The sequence below is a fragment of the Quercus suber genome, unplaced genomic scaffold (genome assembly GCF_002906115.3).
Source record: "Quercus suber isolate HL8 unplaced genomic scaffold, Cork oak 2.0 scaffold_493, whole genome shotgun sequence".
NCBI classification, from domain to species: Eukaryota; Viridiplantae; Streptophyta; class Magnoliopsida; order Fagales; family Fagaceae; genus Quercus; species Quercus suber.
Genome location: NW_027069942.1, coordinates 285,363 through 304,179, shown reverse-complemented (window position 1 = coordinate 304,179; position 18,817 = coordinate 285,363). Strand labels below are relative to the sequence as shown.

Here is an 18,817-nt window from a genome sequence, read left to right as displayed (position 1 = left end):
CAACAGGACATACTTATGCGATCACTCCAAAGGATCCAAAATCCAAATATTTAGAACAAGTATGAACTGGCAAAATTTATGCACAAGATTAAGGCTCCTGGCTAAAGAAAAGTTATATCTTCCATTTGTTAAATAATGTTATGGGAAAATGAGAGTAGGGTCATAACCACATGCAAGGCGTGGGATGATTTATGGTTTGGGAAAGTGATTTCCCGCCACGTATATTACAATTTCTATTAAACTGTCTCTTATAGGGCAAAGCCATTTTTAATACCAAGTTGTGAAAATCAAATCTACAAACCTGAGTATACTAAAACTATGTAAGAGCTTTAAAAAGTTGTGTGATATACAAAATCCTAAGAAGTTAATACAAAATAATAACAACAACAACAACATCAACATTTCTAATGAAATTACATAATATTGACGTTTCATCATGATATTCCTTGTTCTAGAATATGGAAAACATTTCTAATCCTTCCCCCCCACCCCCAACAAAAAAAGTAGTTAATAAATGATAGGTATTCCTTTTTTGTTCTATATAATTTAGTCCACCCAAATCAAAGCAATACTTTCATGTCAGCAATAAAAGGAAAGAAGACAGAACACAATAACAGCTTCAGTTAACCGCAAATTACATAGAGAACAAACCTCCTAACAGCTTCATATGATGCAACAACTGTGAAACGACAACTTCGATTTCATAAGGATAGGCACTCGATTAGAAACTCCAACCTACTAATCTTTCTGTTCGAGTAAAACCAAACTCTCCATTAAATTACTTGCGAAAACTACCCATGCAGGAAATTGAATTCCAAGACTATTCTCTTCTAGACTCTCATGATCGAATGAGAAAAGGTGCCCATTGGAGTTCTCAATGAGAAATTCACCATTGTCGGTGCACCCATAGAAGCTGTCAACCCAACCTAGATTTACAATCTTTGAAGTCCAAGACATGGACACCCCATACTCCCTCATCACCCATATGAGGCACTTAAAACTACTTGCAACAGCTGGACTCTTACCAAAAACAATGAAAGTCAACAATCCCTGGGACACTGCAAGATATCGAGAAAATCCCAATAAATGTCGATAAAGTCCATGAAAGTAATTCCACGGCAGCATTACCTCTCGGAACTTCTCATCATTGAGATCAAAGGACAAGATGAAATGGTGTCGCAGAGCACTACATGCTATAGAGTGCAGAGCTCCATTTAAAAATACACAGGGTGAATCATCAATACCAGTAATGGATCCATTGAGTCCAGACCCAGTCGATGATTCAACTGATATGACAAACCTTCTCCACGAATCCGTACTCAGTGTATAAAGCTCGGCCTCAGCAGGCTCATTACACACAATTCTCAAAACCTTGAAGTCATTGTTTTGAGAATGATACGCAAAACCAACAGCAACCTGAGTATAAAAGTTGGCGATGTTTCCAGTAGCAGCGAGCATCTTAAACTTCCTAATGCTTGGGTTCCACAAATACATTATATGTCTACAGTTTTCCAAATAGCTAGCAAAACAGAACATGCCATTAGAAAAGCCCATTATCCGAGAATGACTAAAGGGTATTTCGATCCTAGAAATGTTGTTGCTCAATGCGCCATCGCTATTGCAAACAACAGTACACAAATTTCTGCTATTAAGAAGAGGATCCACATGTAGTGGTGTATATAGCAAAAAACCATTATGATTGTTGCTGTGTTCTTCATTGGAAAATAGCAATTTGCCTCGGTTGAAGTGTGTGGAAATGAAAGTGGGGTTTGTGATGAATGAGTACCGAGATTTGGAAACGCACCTGAATCGGATTAAGGATTTCGCTGGTGCCCAACTGAGGATATCGTCAATGATGTGGTCTGGGAGAAACACAGACGATAATTTAGGCTTTGTTCTCGGCTGAGACATTGCTAATTCATTCGATGATGTGTGTTGTTTGGGTTTCTGCCTTTGTGATTTATTTACTGGATAAAAGTAAAGTGAAGTGAAGACCCTACTGTCACTCCTCACTCCTCACTCCTCACACTGAAGAAAACTCAGAAACTAGTGAACTGAGTTCTTGAAGATTATCACCAGTTGAATCAACAAAGAAATACAGATTACAGAGAAAGAAAAGCTTAAGAAAAGAAGGAGATAGCAAGAAAGCAAGAGAAGAACAGAACGAGAGAGAGAGAGAGAGAATGAATAGAAGAATTGTATTCAATTTCAGTGTTTTCTACGTAATAAATCACCTGTGCTCATTCAGGTATATATATACAACAAGAATCTGCCTAGATGCTTAAGTTAATACCCAAAATATCTGAAACTAAATCCCTGGAAATTAGGAAGTTTGTTAAGACTAACTAACTGAATCTTTGCTCCTAAACTACACAGATGCTTGAGTAGTGCCAAGCGCACCGTTTTATTAATGAAGTCTTCTCTTAAGTAAAACGACGCGTTTGGTGCATGTTCACTTAAATGAAACGATGCGTTTTGTTTAATCAATACGCAGTCGTTTTTAGGCTTCTTCTTCAACCTTCTTCTTTTCAGACTCAGACTTCGTCTTCCTTACTTCAACACACACAACGTCTGGCTTTTATCTTTTATATATATTTTTTAAGATATTAAATATAAGGGGTAAAGTTCGCTTCAATTTCTACTAACAAAAATTAGATAGTAAAAAATGTAGTTGGATTGCATATTTTTTTATATTCTCAACTTGCATGTTAAATTTTATACCAAATAGATATTATTTACTATTTGATTCATAAATTTATTTTTTATGTATATTTTTGAAAATATAAAATTTTTTGCAAAAATGAAAGATGTAAGAAACAAATGTTATTCAAATGATAGATTTGTAAAAATTTACATTTAATAAAACGATATTAAGTGAAATTGTATTTATTGATTGCAACCAAATTTGTAGTCGTTAGTTCTCCCAAAAAAAAAAAAGGCTAGTCAAACGGTAATTACTCATAGTAATACTAATAGTCTGTCTGTTGTGTTAGAAGGAGATTCAAAAATTGTCCTTTTAGCTTTGAAGGTGATTATGAAATTTGTTGATTTTGAAGGAGATTCTAAAGTTTTTCCTTTTCTCCACCAAAATCTTTAGCTCTCTTTTCTAGTTATATTAAGTTAACTCTTAAGTTCTTTGCTCTTTTGGACTTTGTTTTTTGTTTCCAGACATGTACATTTTTTGTCTAATAATATTGCCCCTTGGGCAAAATTTTGTAATTAGGATTGGCCTATTGCCATCCCTTCCTTCCCACTGGATCTTTCTCTCAGAAGTTAGAAATGAGATTGGCCCTTTTACCCTCCTCTTTGATATATAAAATTTTGTTTATAAAAAATACTAAATATAGAAAAAAGTGGAGTAATTTTTTTATATTTTATTTAATTTATAGATATAAATATCAATCTATAGCCGCTAAATAATAACTATCCTTTATTATTAGATTAAAACACCAATTAGTTTTGTGTACATGAGGATTGAGCTTCACATCTCTTATTTGACAATAAAAGTTTCTACCAAATGTGATAATTAGAACCCAAATTTCGGTTAAAAATTTTAAGAAGTGTCAATTGCAGCATTTCTAGAACTTTTATATAATGTTGGAGTAAGAGCTTCTTAATTTGTTTTTGTTTTTGTTTTTTTTTTCCATCTTTGCCAATTTAGTAAATTGTTAAAAAAAAAAAAAAAAAAAAATAGGTATATATATACAACAAGAATCTGCCTAGATGCTTAAGTTAATACCCAAAATATCTGAAACTAAATCCCTGGAAATTAGGAAGTTTGTTAAGACTAACTAACTGAATCTTTGCTCCTAAACTACACAGATGCTTGAGTAGTGCCAAGCGCACCGTTTTATTAATGAAGTCTTCTGTTAAGTAAAACGACGCGTTTGGTGCATGTTCACTTAAATGAAACGATGCGTTTTGTTTAATCAATACACAGTCGTTTTTAGGCTTCTTCTTCAACCTTCTTCTTTTCAGACTTAGACTTCGTCTTCCTTACTTCAACACACACAACGTCTGGCTTTTATCTTTTATATATATTTTTTAAGATACTAAATATAAGGGGTAAAGTTCGCTACAATTTCTACTAACAAAAATTAGATAGTAAAAAATGTAGTTGGATTGCATTTTTTTTTTTATTCTCAACTTCCATGTTAAATTTTATACCAAATAAATATTATTTACTATTTGATTCATAAATTTATTTTTTATGTATATTTTTGAAAATATAAAATTTTTTGCAAAAATGAAAGATGTAATAAACAAATGTTATTCAAATGATAGATTTGTAAAAATTTACATTTAATAAAACAATATTAAGTGAAATTGTATTTATTGATTGCAACCAAATTTGTAGTCGTTAGTTCTCCCAAAAAAAAGGCTAGTCAAACGGTAATTACTCATAGTAATACTAATAGTCTGTCTGTTGTGTTTGAAGGAGATTCAAAAATTGTCCTTTTAGCTTTGAAGGTGATTATGAAATTTGTTGATTTTGAAGGAGATTCTAAAGTTTTTCCTTTTCTCCACCAAAATCTTTAGCTCTCTTTTCTAGTTATCTTAAGTTAACTCTAAGTTCTTTGCTCTTTTGGACTTTGTTTTTTGTTTCCAGACATGTACATTTTTTGTCTAATAATATTGCCCCCTGGGCAAAATTTTGTAATTAGGATTGGCCTATTGCCATCCCTTCCTTCCCACTGGATCTTTCTCTCAGAAGTTAGAAATGAGAATGGCCCTTTTACCCTCCTCTTTGATATATAAAATTTTGTTTATAAAAAATACTAAATATAGAAAAAAGTGGAGTAATTTTTTTATATTTTATTTAATTTATAGATATAAATATCAATCTATGGCCGCTAAATAATAACTATCATTTATTATTAGATTAAAACACCAATTAGTTTTGTGTACATGAGGATTGAGCTTCACATCTCTTATTTGACAATAAAAGTTTCTACCAAATGTGATAATTAGAACCCAAATTTCGGTTAAAAATTTTAAGAAGTGTCAATTGCAGCATTTCTAGAACTTTTATATAATGTTGGAGTAAGAGCTTCTTAATTTGTTTTTGTTTTTGTTTTTTTTTTCCATCTTTGCCAATTTAGTAAATTGTTAAAAAAAAAAAAAAAAAAAAAGGTACTGTAAGGGCCAAAAAAGAGAGTTAGGACCCAAGCCCACTTAGAATAGTGAGGTGTTCCCCTCAAACTTGGCCAAAATCAATGAAATTTGTAAGAGATGGGAAAGAATAACAACAATGGGCTCTGCTCGAAGACACTAATGTTCAAAGATCAAACTTATATTCAAGAAATGAATAAGCATCAAGCTTTACATACAGGCTCCTGGGGAGGCTAAATTTGAATGGAAAGTAACACTGTTCCCTGTTTTTTTCTTGTACACCTTTTTTCTCACCATTTTAGCGACGCCCTTTCCTTTCCTTATATAGCCTCCTTCCATCGCATCTACACCATTCATTTCTACCTCCTCCTCCTCCTGTTTCGACACATGTTACCTTTCACATCTGAGAAGATGGTGGCAAGAACCTGTTTAGATGTGGCCTATACTGCTCAAGTCACCTTCTTATTAATGCGGCTGATAAAACTATAGGCCTTAATTAATGCAGATGAAACAGGCTAGTCTGAACCTAAAGCTTCCCTATTTCCCACTATCATCTGCTCTCTTCAAATCCTAACTTCCCCTCCTCGGGCAGCTTCTTCCTTTGGGCCTGTGACTTACAGCACCTTCACATTATTATTGTGACCCCTCAACTTCCTTCTCGGTCCTTGGGCCAATATTACAACCCCTTAGCTTCCTCTTTAATCCCCGGGTGCCTACAATAGCCCCTTAAAACTTTCACTGTTTGTCCTAAAACTTTCACTGTTTGTTTAGGGACAAACGTAGAGTTTTAGTGTTCTAAACGAGATACATACGTGCCATACGCGTTCCTACGTATCAACATCCTTTCGCCTGACTTCTACATGCTCCTGACGCTTCGAACTCCACGATTTTGCATTTATGGCGCTAGGCGGCTACTTGTCTCCCCATGTTTAACGATTTGATCAGGATCGTACGGTTCTCATTTCTCCACACAGATGGGTGGGAATTTTGCCGCTCACTTTTTACCCTCCTATAAAAGGAGAACTTGGAGCTGGTTGAGGCTCATTTTAAGCATTCTGGTGATCTAAGTTGAAGAACAAAAACTCCCGGGGAGCCCTTTTTGTGTTCATCAGTAGGTGTGTTGCATTCCTTTGTACCTTCTTTTTCACAAGTTTCATACTTTATCTCCCAAAAGGTTATGGGTAGATACGCTAAATTAGTGGACACTACCGAGGCTAGGGCAACCTTTAGGGCACAATATAGAATCCCCAATGACGTGGAAATTCGACACTGTGAGAAGGGTGAGTGGTTGGTCCTGGATAGATCTTCCGAGTCCGTGGTCATTCCTATGATCGCCTTTATTGAAGGTGGGATGGAACTCCCTATGGGTAGGGAAACCTGTGATTATCTTATGAACTATAGGTTAACCCCGATTCAATGCTCACCTAATATCTTTAGAATCCTTGGGTGTCTAGACGCATTGAACCGTAGGATGGGGATGAGTCTTACCCGGCACGATGTAAATTGGGTATACCAATGCCAGAAGGGGGAGAAAACCAAGTACTACATGAAATGTTAGGTTCCCTCAGTTAGGTTAATCTCTTGGCTGCCGGACTCGAGTAAAGGCATGGACGAGGATTTCCTCATTGTCTCGAGAGGATGGCATGATGGGATGCACTGTCCCATCCAAAAGGGGGAACCAGGTATCATTCTCGAGGACGTCACACTTAGGATTTTGCTTAGCTTAATTGGTGTTATAGTTTTCTTTCCTTTTTCTCTTTTGTTTCACTAACAACCTTTATGGTTTTATTTGCCAGATGAGTACCACACAGCCCCTGCCAAACATTTAGTGAACTTCAAGGACTTGAACAGGATCCTTAGGTCCTAAATATTGTTGCATAAGGACGGGTAGCTAAGGGCGGCCCACGTTATCCTAGGCTATAAGCCATCCATCAAGCGGTTTTAGAGTCTGAAGAATGTCATTAAAGCCGGGGACTCTCGTTTGGCTTTAATAGACGTCGTTGTGCCCAGCTTCCTGCTTACAGAACCACCTCAAGAGGGGACCCAGGACGCTCAGCTCCTTGCCTCCTTAGCTGCGAGGCTCCTTTATTCACAAGAACCCCCTATCCCATCAGATGCTGAGGCCGCGAAATCCACATCCGAGTCTGTTCAGGAGGTGACAAATAGGGACTTCAATGTTTTTTGTTGTCCAGATGCCCCTAGCACTTCACAAGCCCAGGCACCAGCAGATATGGGTTTCGAGGAAAAGACTCCCAACCTCCTTGCCCTATTGACGACCTATACTGGGGGCTCTTCCCCGGCTATGACGGTGCCACCATGTCCTCAGACACCTGCTGCAACGTACACATCTCTAATTGAGGCCACAGACAAGAAAAGGAAATGCGGTCAAGGAGGCAAGAGTGCAAAAGTGGCCGAGGAGGGGGAGATTGCTGAGGCCCTAGCCAAGGAAGCTCATGCGGGAAAAGGGCAGCAAAAGAAGAGGCCTGAGCATACTAGGACTTCCAAGGAGGTTGCGGGGACCAACCTAGGAAGGCCTCTGTCTGGAGGCCCATCTTAACCCTAAGCTTAGGCGCTCTCGTGCTTAATGATGCCAATCTAAGAGACTCTACGAAAGGCAACTCAGGCTTGGTGGCGAAATGCCTGGNTTTTTTTTTTCTTTTTCTTTTTTCCCATTTAGGAGACTTTTGTTAGGTTTTCACTTTTCTTTTCCGATTGTCTTTATGTTTTGTCGAATATTGAAGAGTATAGATTTGTTGATGGTTTTCCTTAAACTAAAATTATGGTTTCCCTCGAATTATTTACTGCATATTAAATTCTGTTTTGCTGCATTACTCAATAAGTATTAGGTTTGGCTACCTTTTTCTTTAATTTTCCATTTATTTTTTCAATTTCTTGAGATCTTTTTGTTCAATTGTTGTATTGTTTAAATATATATATATATATATATATATATTTTTTTTTTTTTTGTTTTACAGATTTTTATTACATAAATCAAACTGAAACATTGAAATAGCCTAATTTTTTTGTTTTTGTTTTTGGTTTTTTTTTTGATACAATTAAAACTTTATTTTGGATTAAATTGACATGTATAATTATTATGTCCCAAATAATTTATTCCCCTTTTTTCTAGTGGCCAAATAGATGGTCACAGAATGTTAACATTGTTTTTATTGTTGAACCTGCCATATTAATATTGTACATAAAGAAATATTAAATGGTCTATGCAGACGTAATACATACTATTCATTATTTTAAAGATGTCAATAATATAAGTTAGATTGTCAATTATGTTGCAAATGATAGATTTTACTCCATAATTATATATAAATTTTATTGATGTTTAAATTGTGCAGATAATACAAATTCAAATGAATATGGAGTACACAACTTTGAAGCATATATCAAGGGACAAAGATAACTCAAAAGTGAAAGTTAGAGTTTTACTAATGTGGGATGCAATTAATATAGCAAACAACCATGATTTGATTAGCCTCGATATGATATTGGTTGACAAAGAGGTAAATTCATAATTGATTTCCTTTTAGAATAAATTTTACTAATATTATTTTATTAAAACTTGCAGTCAGTCAATGTAAATTGGTTGTTATGTATTGCTCCTATTGATTAAGGGATAATTCATTTGAAATGTTCGTAGAGAACATTGATACATGCAAGAATCAGAAAGAATCTTGCTCAAAGTTATCGTCCACAACTAAATGAAGGGAGCATATATACAATTACAAATTTCTTAGTTGAAGAAAATAAAGGGAACTATCATCCAGTACATGACAAACTCAAAATACTTTTCAATTCAACAACTTCAGTCTCAAAATTCAGCTGATTTGATCATTCAATACCTAAATCCCAATTTGAATTTGCTGATTATGGAACAATAGCTTTCTGTTGCTATGACACTACTTACTTGAATGGTAATTTTAATTGTTTTACAAGTCAAGCATATACTCTTACAGAGCTAAAAAATAATGCAATTCATAACTTAATACTGACTCTTATCTTTAAAAAAAATATGTTCTTACCAGATGTGATTGGCATATTGGACTACATTGGAGCCATTTAGGAGATCAAAACAAGAGGGTGTCCAACAAAGATGAGAAACATTCAACTATTGTTAGAAGAGTAAGATATATATACATTTTTAAAAACTTATATGTTATAATTTTTAAATAACTCAAACTTACATATAAACAACTTTAGGAACAAATCAGTTCAAACAACTTTGTGGGGAAATATTGCACAACAAATAGATGATGATTTATACGAAACAAATAAAGGGCCATACATTGTAATAGTCACTTCAACTATTGTGAAAACTTTCAGAGGTAACAATTGATTGAATCATTTATCAAATACATAACATTTATGTATCAATAATGCTTATATATATTTTTACAACTTTTTTGTAGGTGACTATCAACTATCATCCACTTTTGCAACAAAGTTGTATGTCAATTTAGACACTCCAGAAGTTGCAGAAATTAGAAACAAGTAACTACTATTACACTTTTTCTCTTCGAGTGTGTACCTACTTTGTGATACTTCTTAAATGATAGATAGCATAAAATTGTATAAAATAGATGCTATAGAAGTTAAAAAAGAGAGACCAGAAGGTATTTTTAAGAAGACATGTTTATTTCAATTTGTTTAGATATATAACATTGTTTATATCTATTCCTTTTTGCAATTTGTACGACTATGCTAAAAAATTGAATATTCAAGAAAAAAAAAAAATTGTTAATGTTGATGCATAGATTGAACACCACAATGTACATAAACATAAAAGAAATACTGCCAAAGGGATTACCTAAAGTGCAAGATGGAGAACTTGCCTTACATAATAAAAAAACTGTTGCTGAAATAAAGGACTTGGAATGGAACTCAGAGACAAAGGTATCAACTATACTCTTATATTATGAATTTATCATAATTGGTAATTGTTTATGTGTCTTATAATAAGATATAATTTTATAAACTAACTAAACTTTGTACTTTAGGACTTACTGGTAACATGCAATGCCAAAATCATTAATATCAACTACAAATATGGATGGTATTATGTTGCATGTCTTATATGCAAGATGAAAGTGAAACAAGTCAAAGGAGTTCTATGGTGTGAACATTGTAAAAATGGGCCAAAGTTTGCAGTTCCAATGTAATGAAAGAAAAAATGATTTGTAAATTCACAAACACACACAAAATATATATATAATATTCTACTAACAAATTTGTATCCAAAATAGCTATAGAATACAAGTCCCAAGTACAAGATGAGACCGGTTCAACCACGTTCATATTGTTTGACAAAGGAGCTAAGAAAATTATATCTAAAACTACAAAAGAACTTGCAGAGATGCAAGAAAAGGTAATTTCATATATAAATATCAGCCCTATATCTTTATTATCTAAAAATTGAAGTATACGTATTTTGCACAAGACATGACGCATGTATGTGTACATATTTTGCTAATTGTATGATACTTTGTTCATATAGATTTTGAAATTAGATGAGAATATTTTACCAAAAGAGATTCAAAAAATAATTGGCAATGAATATTTGTTCCAACTGCATCTTGATGAATATAATTTGAAGTATGGAAAAGAAAATTACACGGTTTCAAAGATTTTGGAGATGGAAATTTCACATAAGCAAAATGACTCATGTAAAGTTGAAGAACATCAGGTAATTGAAGCATACTTACTTCACTTTGCTTACGATATGATTTAAACATTAGTCTACACATAACTTACTATACATATCTACCTAATACATAAGAATGAAAATTATTGTAGGACACAATGGAGGAAATTGTAAGAAAATCAAGGAAGGACAAGTACATAGCCAGTCAAAAAACAAAAATAGGAGAAACATCTATTGAAAGACTTGAATTAACTGCTCCTATAACTACTGAAGATGGAAGACCTGGTCATAAAAGAATGCCGCTCCAAATGCTTCAAAAACGTCAAAAGGGTGCTTAGCAAATTGCATCAATGAAGAAAAAAAATCTGAAGTCTAATGTATTTCAATCTATTTTATAAATAACATGCTCTTACAAGCAAGACAAACAAATGCATACACAACCTTACTCTATGAATCTTTATGTATTTCTTTGTATTGTTAATTTTTTTTTTTTAGAAGAGTAACCTAAATGTACTGTTAAGTTACTGCGACCGCCATATTATTTGCTGCTCCGCCTCATCTCTTCTCTGCAACATTATTAATTAAAGGTTAGCATACTCCTTTTTATACTTCAAATAGGTTTTTTTTTTTTTTTTTTTCCTGAAACTTCTCACCTCTGCATTTCCTTTCTATCCATTATTTATTTATTGTTTGAATTACCTAGACAAATTTATAAGATTCTCTAGGTGTTCTCAAGAAACATTGCTGGATAAAGCTGACAGGTTAGGATAGCTTAACTATCATTCTTATCCATTTAACTTCTACTCTTTTTAATTCCATATTAATCTGATAAGATTTTTTAATGTTCCAAACCATAAACTCATATTGAATGTAGGTCTGCCAATAATGTAGTTATGATTCCCAATTCACCTTGAACTAATGTAAATGACTCTGCCGTTTTTTGTTATCTTTGGTCCCAAAGTGGTTGATTTGAAAGTGTATAAGCTGGATGAAGAGTGGGGTTGATGGGAGTTGGAAAAAAACTTGGGTGATTGAGCTTTTGTTTTGGGTAATGATTTTTGTTTTCCAATTTCGGCTGAAGAGTTTACTGGGTATAAAAGGAATTGCATTTTCTTCAATGATCAAGATGGAACTCATGTTTTCAACTTGGAAGATAGTAGCTTTGGAGATTTATAGAATATCCATCCATCTTGGCTTCTATCAAATTTGCTTTAGACCTATGTAAGATAGTACACTTCCAAAGTTTCTTATTGAGTTAAAATAAAGGAAGACATTATGAAATTGAGAAGTTGATTTGCTGTCATATTTAACAGCATAATGTGCTTGCAATTTACTTTTTTTTGTTATACAAATCAATAAGAGTGGTGGATTGGGTTCCAATAACTTTCTTTTTGGGGACCTGAATTTGAAGCAAAGAAATAGAAAGAGAATGTGTAATACAACTGCTAGAGAGAATAAGAAGGAAAAATAGCAACTACCGAATTCAATTTAATTTTCAGTTTTTATTTTCCATCCTACTTGTTCTGCTATTTTTGAAGAGTGATTGAAATTGTAGAACTTTGAAATCTGAAAGTGTAATGTTTTTTATACAAAGTTGATTATCTTTTAGATTTTAGTTAATATTCCACTCTATTTGCATAATTACTAGGGTTAGCTACTTTAAAGTTTTATTTTAATGGTAGATAATTGCAGATTGTGTGTGCAATAGCCAATGTGGCAGATTGCAGATACTTCTTTTTATTGAGAAAGTAATTTATATATAGATACTTTATTAGTCATTATGAAAATGAAATAATGCTTAAAAATTCTGCTACACCAATAAAATATGGACATCTAATCATGGTTAAAGACCATTTTAAAATCCGTCTGTCAATGATCATATGGAATTTTCAATTTAGTGCTATTTTCCCCATGTTTTTAACATGTGAAAGCAATCAGTTGGATGGTGTGGAATAGTAAATGTGGATACTGTTAGAGAGAATATGATATTTTGTGTGTGTGTGTGTGGCTAGCAGAAAATTGTGTGTTGGATAAATGGTCCAAACTCCATATTTTGGGCAAAAATCTAGGTTGAAGAAGGGACATAAACGTGGTATTAATTAGTAGTGTTTCATAAGTAATAGCAATCTTTAAAGTTTGCAAAATGAACCAATTTGATTGTTATGCCAATCTAGACACTAATGTGTCATGAATTTGGCATATTAGCAACAAAATTTTGGAATTTATGATTAATTCTCTTAGCAACCAAACATTGCAACCTTTTCCCTTTTTTTATATATATTTTTTTAAATTATTGAAGGAATATCTTTTAAGGATCTTTCCCAACAAAAAAATTGAGCATATCTTCCGTAAAACCAATTGTTTTGTGGACATTTGCAAGATTTCGAATAGTTTAAGACTTATTAATTTATTAATCCTTGATAAGGAGGGTATAAAAAAACCTTGAACCAATTAGTTAGAACTTATGAGATTTCAATTGACATTTTCTCTAGATCATGTGTTGATGCTAAGTTATGTCTATCTTTTAGAAGAACACATACACATTAACATCATTATCTGAACAACTAACCATCTACCCCCTTTCCTATTTTAAGTTGATTGTTTTCTAATTCATAAAATGATCCCACGCATTGCGCAAGTTAAACACTAGTATATATAAAAGCAGAGACTGCATGTGCGAGAGTATAAGGTTTTGCCAAGTGGCGCATTATATGACATTTTCTTTTCTTTTCTTTTTCTTTTTTTTTTTAAATTTGGGCTTTCACCTCATCTAAATTTAGTATTTATATCAAACTATTAAGTAATGACCTATGCATTTATTTTGATGCATTAATAAAATTCAAAGAATTTGTATACATTCATTATTTGAAATACTTTGGATAGATATGGATAAATCTAAAAAGTCATGGGAAAAAAAGGAATTAAGAAAACTTTTCAATTTTATGCATAAGACTTACTTCAATGCAGAATTACAAGAGTCAGATTTAATGAATATTGAGTAATATGATTATTTGTTTCCACGTTTCTCAAATATAAATCCCCATTTCTTTTGGACTTAAAAATCAAACTTCCATAATTTCTCTCACAATATCTTTGGTTCCCTTTTTGAGAGGTATGTTAACTTTCAAAATATTATGTTCGTCTATAATATTTTGTTTAGATTTTATGTATTTGTTTTTACTAATGTAGCTTTGTAATGTGGTTAGGATGGTTTTTCCATATTATGTGCCAATTTTGATTTTGGGTTTTCAGTATGATGCATATACTTGGTAAGGATTTGTAGTATACTTGGTGTTTTGGCTGCTTTTAGTTGAATTAAAATTTGGAGATTAAATTATGATATTATTGCGTCACTATAGCATTATTGTTTCTGTTGTTGTATTCTAGCAATTTTTATAGCTAATTGATTAAGATAACACTCTTTCAATTTTCACCCTTTTATAATTAAGGTCTTAGAATTCATACTTTTTTTTAATTAAAATATTAATGGGTCTTAATTTTATCTCATATCAATTATAAAACTAAAGAAAAATTACTTTCACTAGCATAAAAATTATAGGTTGTGATATAGTGGAGATAGAGACTTTAGTGGCACGAAAAAATATAGAAATTAATATTATAAAAACTATATATAAAGCATAAATCATACAAGAAAGACACATAAGAACCACCAGGTTTGTAGGTGACAATGTAAACGTAATATGGTGACATTTGTTGGTTGCATGAACTACAAGAATTTTTCCCCAATTCATTTAGTTTCAATTTTGTTTTACTAGAAAACTTCATAGTTTAATTATGACAAACAATAATAGTATTCATGAAATCAATGGATTATAAATAATTTTTTACTAAATTTATTAAAATGCACCGCGCATCACGTGGGATATCCACTAGTTGCTACCAATTTTAAAGAGCAAGAAGAGGATCTCTATCAACTATATAGAGTATTATTTTTCTTTTCTTTTTTCTTGAACAAACCGCGCTTTTATGTCCTTTTTTTTTTCCTTCCTAACACTCTGGTTGTAGCCAAAGAGCTTACGCTAATCTAGTTGTGCATGACTTTGAGTCACATTCTAGCGTGTGCATAGCAATATTAACACAAGGGAATGGGAACGAAAGGACAGCAATGAAGATAATAAAATCGTTCTAAACTTGATTTGCATAGAATGACAAAATCCCCCAATATAGCACCATGTTCAACCCGAGATGATTTTTAAAAAAGATTGTAACTTAGCCATCTTCTGCATTTTCTTATTCTAATTCAGATAATCTGGACTTGCCCCACTTTGTAAAAGTAAGCTCTTTAGAGCATCCACAGCAGTGGAGCCAAATTTTTAGTTTTTTAGCATCACAAAAAGTCACTTTATTTATTTTACCTTCGTATATCTAACAGCAATGATTTTATTTTAGCTTTTAACATAATAAAATAATATAAACATTACTATAAAATAATATTTCATTCAATCACCAAAACACAATCACAACTAAAAGTAGTGTGAATGCATGGTGGACATTGGGAGAGACACGGAGAGGTAGGGAGGAGAGAGACAAAAGCAATGTGAATACAAAATAAAAATAAAATTAAAAAATTTACCCTTCAGCTATAGTGCATAGCCAAAAGTAGCTGTGCACTGTAGATGTGGAGCCAAAAAATATTGCTTTGGCTCCACTATTGTAGGGTACATTTTGATATTTAGTGGTACTAAAAATAGCTATATAGCTATTTAGCACCACTATTGCTAGTGCTCTTAAGTAAGTAGTTGTATACGGCATCATGATGGGTATAAAATTACCAAGATTGAAACTCATAAAAATGCTAAGAGTTACACAAAATGAGCCTACACGCCTATATCAATTAGAACGTGTGTGTGTGTGTTTTTATATCCAATATGGTTTTTGAGAAAAATTAAAATGAAGGGTATCGGCATACATATCGCTAAGTATCAACAAATTATAATAGGAAAAACAAATTTTAATTTTCAACTTGATTCTAAAACATTTTCATCACCACACACTTTTGGTGCGATTGATGGTCACTTCACAAGTATAAATGCTTGTAGGGTGTGGTGGGTAAGGGCCGGGTTCAAGTCTCCAGAAGGGAGTTTCACACACATGTACACTTAGATTATGTTATAGTAGAATTCTATCTTGGAAAAAAAAAAAACAACAACAACAACAACAACCTTGATTCTAAAACCAGTATTCATTAAGTTATGACTAATAAAATGAGATTATGTAGGCAATATATGTATGTTTCACCATGACATTCCATGTTCTAGAATCAACACAACATTTTTCACACAAATTTAGTTTACAAATAATAGCCATAGTCCCTAAAGGAATTCTATTCGACTTAATAATTTAAATTTCTACATTAAAGCAATACTTTCATGCCTAGAACAAACGGAAAGAAAACAATATATAATGACAGATTCATTTATTCACAAATACATAAAAAGCAAAAATTGCTAACAGCATAATGAGTTGTCAATATGAATTTCAAAAAAGATTACTACCTTGCTAGAAACTCCAACTTGCTAATTTCTGTATTTAGATGAGATGTTTATCCCATCAAGTAAAACTAAGCTCTCCACAAAATTAGCTGCGTAAATCATACTTCCAGCATTTGAAATTCTAAGAATTTCCTCGTTTAAACTCTCGGGGTCAAACGAAAGCCTTTGAAAAGGGCGAAACTTACAAATCAGAAGTTCCCCATTGACAGTGCAGTCAAAGAATCGTGCAGCATCTTTCATCAATACACTTTTTTTAGTCCAAGACTTCACCGCACCATACTCCTTCATCACCCATATGTGGCATATTTTACTCTTGTCTGCTAGACCTTCAGTGAAAACAATCAAAGCCAGTGATCCCTTGAACACAGCGAGACCTTCAGAAAGAAGTCGAAAATATCCATCCAAGTAATAATTTTGAGGCAGCAATATCTCACGGAATCTCTCATCATTGACATCAAAAGACAAAATGAATTTATGGTCCTGAGAACAAGCTATGGAGTGTAGAGCTCCATTAAAAAACAAACAGCGCAAATCTTCTATATAATCAACAGATCCATTGGGTCTAGACCCACTTGAGTACTCCACAGATATTACAAACCTTCTCCATGAATCTGTACTCAACGTGTAAACCTCGGCCTCAGCTGGCGGCACTTTTTCTCCAGGAGAGTATTCATAAATAAGTTTTAGAATCTTGTAGTCATTGTTTTGATAATGATACGCAAGTCCAAAAGCTTCTGTATGAAAAGGATCAGTGAAGTAACTAGGCAGAAGCCTTTTGAACTTTCTAATGCTTGGGTTCCACAAATATACTACGTGATTATATTTATTAGGCATGCAGAACAAGCCGTTACAGAAGCCAACTATCCAACCCTCGGGAAATGGGTTTTGAAATCTAGCAATCGGAGTCAATGTGCGGTTGCTATTGTAAACCGTCGCAAACAATGAGTGATTCTCTACTTGTGATTTATATAACAGATAGCCATTGTTATTATTATTGTTGGATAATGATTTAGCTCTGTCAAGGTGAGCTTTGATGAAATTGAGGCTGGTGATAGTGGAGTTCCATGATTTGCATACACAGCTGAATCGGATTAAGGATTTTACTGGAAGCCGAGTTAGGATGTCATAGACGAGTTCGTCAGGGACACTCTGGGACAACAGTGGTTGACACATATCAGTGGTTCGATGAAGGTTACAAAAACTGATCTTCAACTCTAAGGCAGATTTGGATTTCTGAATTCTTATGCGCGTTAAAGTTTAGATTTGTGTTTGCGGCAAATAATTTAAATACAAACCAAATTCCAATTTTAGCTGGGCTTGTTGACCAATTCTTTTAGTATTTATTTATTTTTTCTTTTTAAGAAATCTTTGGCTTGACCAATTCTGTTGACTGAAAGAGTAGAATTGCAGGATCAATTCCAACTATCTTTTACCTTCAATGGTTTGAACCTGGACAAATTAATGAAGGTAAGAGGCAAGAGATAGTCAATTAAAAATAACCACTTTCCTAAACTTAAGGGGGAAATAGAAATTTTTGGTTAATTTTCTACTTAATTATCAAGTATGCATTCAACATATAAATAGCTAAGAATGAGATAATCTCTATCTCAAAAAAAAAAAAAAAAAAAAAATCCTAAAACATAGGAATGAACTTGAACACAAGCAAATAACAATAACAATTAATCTACTACTACTTTATTCAGATGGAGATCTATCACTAAGCCTAAATTAAATACTTCTAATTTAGATAACAATTTATCTAGAACATCATCTTGGACCATAACAAATTATAGAAAAGAAAAATTATTACTAAATGAGTATAATAAAATTGGGTTACAGTAAAATCTTAAAAATCATGATTGTGTTAAGTGATTTCACCAAATTTCAGTAACTTTTTAGATAGAAAAATTTATTTGTTCTTGTCAAGTTCTTCATACTAATTAACAAAACATGCAAACTTTTTAGACATATCAAAATATTTTTTCTCTTCAATTTTTTTTCTTTGGATAAACACCAAAACTTAATAATTGTCAATATCAGTTTTTTAACAATTAATCAAATGCCCTAAATTTGTTCTTCTCAAAAAATAAAATAAAATTGTTGAAGTTTACGTTAATATAGAGTTTTGAAGAAATTGATACCAAAAAAAAAAAAAAAGTCCAAGAGGTGCATGTTTACGTCAAAAATTATCAAAATAAAATTCTGTTTCTAATATTTTTCTATTTAAGCTTTATCTATTTATTAATTATTAGTATTTAAGAATTATCAAATTTTGTATTCCCTCCCATGGGGTGCTAGATTAAGACATTGCTTGTCAAAGGAAATCATGTATGACACAAATTTTATTATGTAGTATGATGTGTTTGAAATTATTACTAGTTAGTTAGATATGTGGAGTTGGTAGGTGGTTAGAATTCGTTATACATTTAGTTAGATTAGTTGTATGAAAAATTACGGTTTGCATTTCTCTCTCTAATTTCCCTTTTATTCTTTCAATTCTCTTGGAGGTCAGGCTACCTCAAATTAGCCATAAACT

General features: G+C 32.7%; 3 protein-coding genes across 5 annotated transcripts; 1 reads left to right on the top strand and 2 right to left on the bottom strand.

The window, feature by feature from the left end:
• Positions 1-738: 738 nt before the first annotated feature.
• LOC112005414 (F-box/kelch-repeat protein At3g23880-like) lies at positions 739-1,494 on the bottom strand. The gene has a single exon (XM_065763132.1). It carries the CDS (start codon positions 1,492-1,494, stop codon positions 739-741), a length of 756 nt encoding a protein of 251 aa, XP_065619204.1.
• A 6,940-nt stretch (positions 1,495-8,434) lies between these two features.
• On the top strand, positions 8,435-11,383 carry LOC112033458 (uncharacterized). Of its 3 annotated transcripts, XR_010624864.1 has the most exons (6): positions 8,435-8,630; positions 8,768-9,041; positions 9,153-9,249; positions 9,328-9,452; positions 9,537-9,618; positions 10,921-11,383. XR_010624864.1 is itself a non-coding variant. In XM_065763145.1 (3 exons), exons 1-3 carry the CDS (start codon positions 10,481-10,483, stop codon positions 11,104-11,106), a joined length of 387 nt encoding a protein of 128 aa, XP_065619217.1. In that variant the 5' UTR covers positions 9,626-10,480; the 3' UTR covers positions 11,107-11,383. The 3 variants fall into 3 exon arrangements, 1 of the variants encoding a protein (XP_065619217.1); XR_002885242.2 differs by lacking the exon at positions 8,768-9,041 and having other exon boundaries at positions 8,439-8,630; XM_065763145.1 differs by lacking the exons at positions 8,435-8,630; positions 8,768-9,041; positions 9,153-9,249; positions 9,328-9,452; positions 9,537-9,618 and adding exons at positions 9,626-10,492; positions 10,622-10,810.
• A 4,922-nt stretch (positions 11,384-16,305) lies between these two features.
• LOC136063155 (F-box/kelch-repeat protein At3g23880-like) lies at positions 16,306-17,454 on the bottom strand. Its single transcript, XM_065763131.1, has one exon. The coding sequence runs from the start codon at positions 17,452-17,454 to the stop codon at positions 16,306-16,308; it is 1,149 nt and encodes a 382-aa protein (XP_065619203.1).
• Positions 17,455-18,817: the final 1,363 nt, after the last annotated feature.

Bases quoted from the DNA above. Each gene is read 5' to 3' on its own strand.
- LOC112005414 (XM_065763132.1), bottom strand. From the start codon at position 1,494: ATGTATTTGTGGAACCCAAGCATTAGGAAGTTTAAGATGCTCGCTGCT.
- LOC112033458 (XM_065763145.1), top strand. The intron at 10,811-10,920 runs GTAATTGAAGCA...AAATTATTGTAG, and splicing joins GTAAAGTTGAAGAACATCAG to GACACAATGGAGGAAATTGT.
- LOC136063155 (XM_065763131.1), bottom strand. From the start codon at position 17,454: ATGTGTCAACCACTGTTGTCCCAGAGTGTCCCTGACGAACTCGTCTAT.